This window comes from Triticum dicoccoides, chromosome 7B (genome assembly GCF_002162155.2).
Source record: "Triticum dicoccoides isolate Atlit2015 ecotype Zavitan chromosome 7B, WEW_v2.0, whole genome shotgun sequence".
In the NCBI taxonomy this organism is placed as follows: Eukaryota; Viridiplantae; Streptophyta; class Magnoliopsida; order Poales; family Poaceae; genus Triticum; species Triticum dicoccoides.
In genome coordinates this window covers 579269190-579273453 of record NC_041393.1, presented here as the reverse complement: position 1 = coordinate 579273453, position 4264 = coordinate 579269190, and the positions used below count along the sequence as shown (strand labels likewise).

The 4264-nt window shown below is 48.3% G+C and overlaps 1 protein-coding gene across 1 annotated transcript; it reads left to right on the top strand.

Moving 5' to 3' along the window:
* The first annotated feature begins 847 nt into the window (after window positions 1-847).
* On the top strand, window positions 848-1622 carry LOC119340401. The gene has a single exon (XM_037612313.1). The coding sequence runs from the start codon at window positions 913-915 to the stop codon at window positions 1396-1398; it is 486 nt and encodes a 161-aa protein (XP_037468210.1). The 5' UTR covers window positions 848-912; the 3' UTR covers window positions 1399-1622.
* Window positions 1623-4264: the final 2642 nt, after the last annotated feature.

The following is a 4264-nucleotide window of genomic DNA, read 5'->3' as shown; positions in this document are numbered from 1 at the left end:
TGCATAGGTAATGATACAGAGTAAATCCAGTTAAACACTGGTATATGGGTTTGGCACATGCATGGCCCATGGTTCGAGTTTCTCATTTTTATTATTTCTGTTTGTTTTTTGTGTTGTTTATACTTTTTAAATAATCTCGTCTTTTTCCCTTTTCCTTTCATTTTTTAAACTTTTTTCTTTCTTATTTATTTTATTTCTAGAAAAATGATGAATCTCTTTCATAAGTATATGAATATTTTTAAGTATGTGAATATTTGTTGTTGAAGTCATGGATGTTCATTTTATTATATACAAGTGAACCTTTTGTCTTGGAAAAAATAAATATTTCTTCTGACATACATAAATACTTCCTTTTTAAGCATGTCAACATTTATCTCCGAAATCATGAACGTCTATTTTTAATATAAAAAATTACTTATGAATTTATTTCTAAAAATATTTTAAAAACTTGTACCCAACCTACATATTATTTATTTTTATAGAAAATAAAATTATATAGTACCTCCCTCCCTCGGTAAACTTATATAGCCGTCTTATATTAGTTTACAGAGAAGTATTTATTAATGGCCCGTCAATATGTCCATGTAGAAACTTTGAAGGATGCTAAAAAAATGTAAAAAAAATGGGTTAAGGCCACAAGAATAGGCGCACTCGTGTGTGTTCTGTGTACTTTGAGGTTAGGCCACAACAATAGTCTCCGAAAAAAAAAAGGCCAGAACAAATAGCGAACTGTACTCGGCCCATCGGAAACTTGGATCCCAAGTTGCCGACCACGACACGAACCGACGACCAACACGAACCCGTGGCCGCCAAGGAAGGGGAGACCGACCCGCCCGTGCCGTATAAATCTGCCACCGGCGGCTCCGGCTCGGCGCGCAGAACCGCAGAAGCAGACCAAGGAAACGAGCCAAGATGCGGCGCGAGGGGAGGCAGCGAGGGTGGGTGCGCGTGTACGACCGCGATCTGGTCGACCCGGATGGCAAGCGCCGCGCGGCGCACGTCGTGGACGCCGATGGGCAGGCCGTGGTGGTGGCCAACGGCGGGTACGTCCGGGCGTCGCGGAGGCCGACCAACCACTCCAAGCCGGGCGGCAGCCGCGCGCTCGACGCGCTCTGCAGGAAGGCCCTCCGCGCGCTCGACGAGGAGGAGGAGGCGCCTCCGCCGCAGCCGGCCGCGCGGTACGGGTACTCGCCGGGATGGTGGCCGTCGTCGTCGCCGCCGTCCGGGTACGGGGCCGTCGCGCAGAGGCAGGCGCAGGCTCAGCCGGCGCCGGCGCGTTCGGGGGGAAAGGCGTCGTCCAAGGGGGGCCCGGGCCGCAACTTCAAGCACGGCAAGATCAGCAAGACGTACTACCTGGACGAAGACGAGATCGATTATCTCTACAACTACGATCTGTGAGCGGACGGAAGAGGGGAGCTGCATTGTGGCTTTTTTCTCCTTATCTTTGTTTTGGCGAAGTTCAGCGAGAGGAGTTGTATGCTGGATCGTAATATTGATGTGTACTATCAAGATTAGACTTAATTTCTTTTTAAGATCATTAGTCTCTGACTCTTAAGTGTGTTTGTTGATCTCGAATTAAAGGGATTTATTTCGAGTAGTGGCATCTTGAGGCTTTATTTTAATTCTCTCTCTGAAAAAAAGTAGATTTATTTTCAGGGGGAAAGTTTATTTCTTGATGGAAGTTATAGATTGTTTGCATGCATTAGTATCGTGCAATTTTATGCTCCGTCTGATCGGCCGCGTAATTTTTAGAAATAATTTTTACCATGTAAAATTAGCTGTTTTACAAGACTCATCCAAGCCAATTAAAATAGGGTCCACCGCTTTCTCCAATCCGAGTAGTAAGGGTTAATAAGACAGTCTTGTCTTAAGTATTGCATGTAATTTAGAGATGACAAAAAAATATCTACAGTGGGTTATTTTTTAGGCTTATATTTAATAACTAGTTATTCCTAAAAACGTGGTGAGACATATTGTGTTAAGAGATCATCTTTTGTTTTCTCTTAAATAAGAGAAGACAAGCCTTTTCTTATGAGTTCTCTCTCTTCCACCTCATCATTTATCCTACGTGTCACTCCTAAGATAGCATTGATCCGCAACTCTCTTCTCCCTCCACACCCATACTCGCTTAGGTGCATCATCATTTATCATTTGTTTTCTCAAATGATGGGATCTCGTCAAGATTTAATGGTTGGGTCCTCTTCCAAAAGATTTAAAGGTTGGGTCCTACTCTTTTTTCATTGGGATAATTAATTTGATGCCTTTAGTTGTATCTCACTCGGCAGGTTTGCCCTAGTTTTCAAAAACACTCGGTCTTGCCCAAGCCACTTTGCTTCTCTTATTCTTTTGCCCTTCCACCACGATTCCGTCTGGTCAAAGGTGTTTGACTATTAGAGGGACATTTTTCTGGACCCCTTTGCCCCTCCTTACAGCTCTGGTTAAAAAAAAGAAAAAAAAGCAGTGTGTCTCTTACAGGTGGTACCTATAGTGTCTCTGATCTCTTACTAAAGGATCTGGTCAAAATCGGTCAAAGAGAGGGGATGGATCCAGAGCCTTGAGGGGAGGCTCGTTGCGGGCGCCAGCGAACGGTGGCGTGAGGAGGGCTACCAACCAGCTCGGTCAGTCAGGGTGATGGAGGTTGCATCCGAGGCGGGCGACAGCTGCAGATGACGCCATGGTCGTGCGGGAGCTCGGTCATGGGTAAGCCATGAGGGGAGGTCGCCGGTGAGTTTCCTGCGAATGGCGGCGTACCGGCGATAGGGGGCCATGGGGTGGAGGTCCTGGACGGCCGAGTGATTTGCCGTCCCCGTCAGCCGGCGTGTCCTCCTCCATCCTCGCGTCACCTTCCGTGGCCGCAACCGCCCGCACAGGTTGCGCGCTCGCCAGCTTGCTCTGATCCGGTGGATTTGGCAAATGGGAAGGTGCCCTTGCTCTATCAGCTGTCGCGCCCCCGCCCAGATCCAGTGCACTGCACCCGGCCAACGCGTGCTCCTCCTGCTCACCCCCGACGCCCTCTTGCGCGGCCAGAGCACCACCGACGCGGCCAGTGCAAACACGGGGAGGACATGGTCCCGTCCCTCCTCTCCGCCAGATCCCATGCCGTCGTGGTGAGTCATGTTCTCCGACGGTGGCGCCGCCTCTGCCACATCCATCGCGGATGACCACCATGGCTTTGCGGTCAATCAGCGCGGCGGTCGGCTGAGCAAGGCCGCGTCTGCGATGGGAGAGGGAGGTGGTTGTTGGGGGCGCCGGAGGTAGGGAATGCGACGCCAGTGGCGCGGGTGGCGTGTGGCCACGGCGGCGGCTGCAGGATGGGAAAGTGAGGTTGCTTAGGGGGAGAGATAGTGTTTTTTCTTTTTCTTTTTCTTTTGCATTTAGTTGGTTCCTACATGTAAGCGTCACATTGTTTTTTCTTTGATTTTTAACTGAAGTTGTAAGGAGGGGCAAAATGGTCCAGAAAAATGTCTCTCTAACGGTCAAATACGTTTGACTAGACGGAATTCATACGGAAGGGCAAAAGGATAAGATGAGCAAAATGATTTGGACATGAACGAGTGTTTTTGGAAACAAGGGGTAGAATTGCCGAGTGTGACCCAACTAGGGGCATAAAATCAATTATCCCTTTTCCATTCCATCTCCTTCCCAAGATCAAGCCTTTTACTCGCATTCTTGTCTGCATCATACATAATAACAGTTGTCGTGGAATTATCATCTCAGATGTCTTAGTGTGAGGACTTAGTCGTGGAGCCATCGCGATTAGGTTAGCTTAAAGGGGTTAAACCGGACAAAGGACACGGGGAGTTTATACTGGTTCGGGTCCTTGCGGTGAAGGTAAAAACCTACGATCCAGTTGTGGTGGAATTGATGGGGTCTCGATAACCAGGGAGCGAATCCGCTTTGCCTAGCTCTCGAGTTGTTGTTTTCTTGTCCCTGAACCGCCGCCGGGTCGTCCCTTTATATACACAGGTTGACGTCCGGCGGTCTACAGAATCCCGAGGCCGGCTCATACATGTGTCCGGCTCGGTTTCTTCCTTTCCCTATCTTACAACACAAGTTACACATCTCATGGCGGTTTATGTCTATGGGCCCTAATCCGCCATTCGGCTCTGGGCCTTTGAGTCTCCGTAGTAAAGCTCCATAGTCCGTCTTCATGGGCTTCAATGTAGATGATTACTTATGAGCATAACCCGGCCTCTCCTGGGCGGTTTATACTCAGTAGTTATATCCCTAACATTAGGCCCCAGATTGATTTGAACCTGTTCAT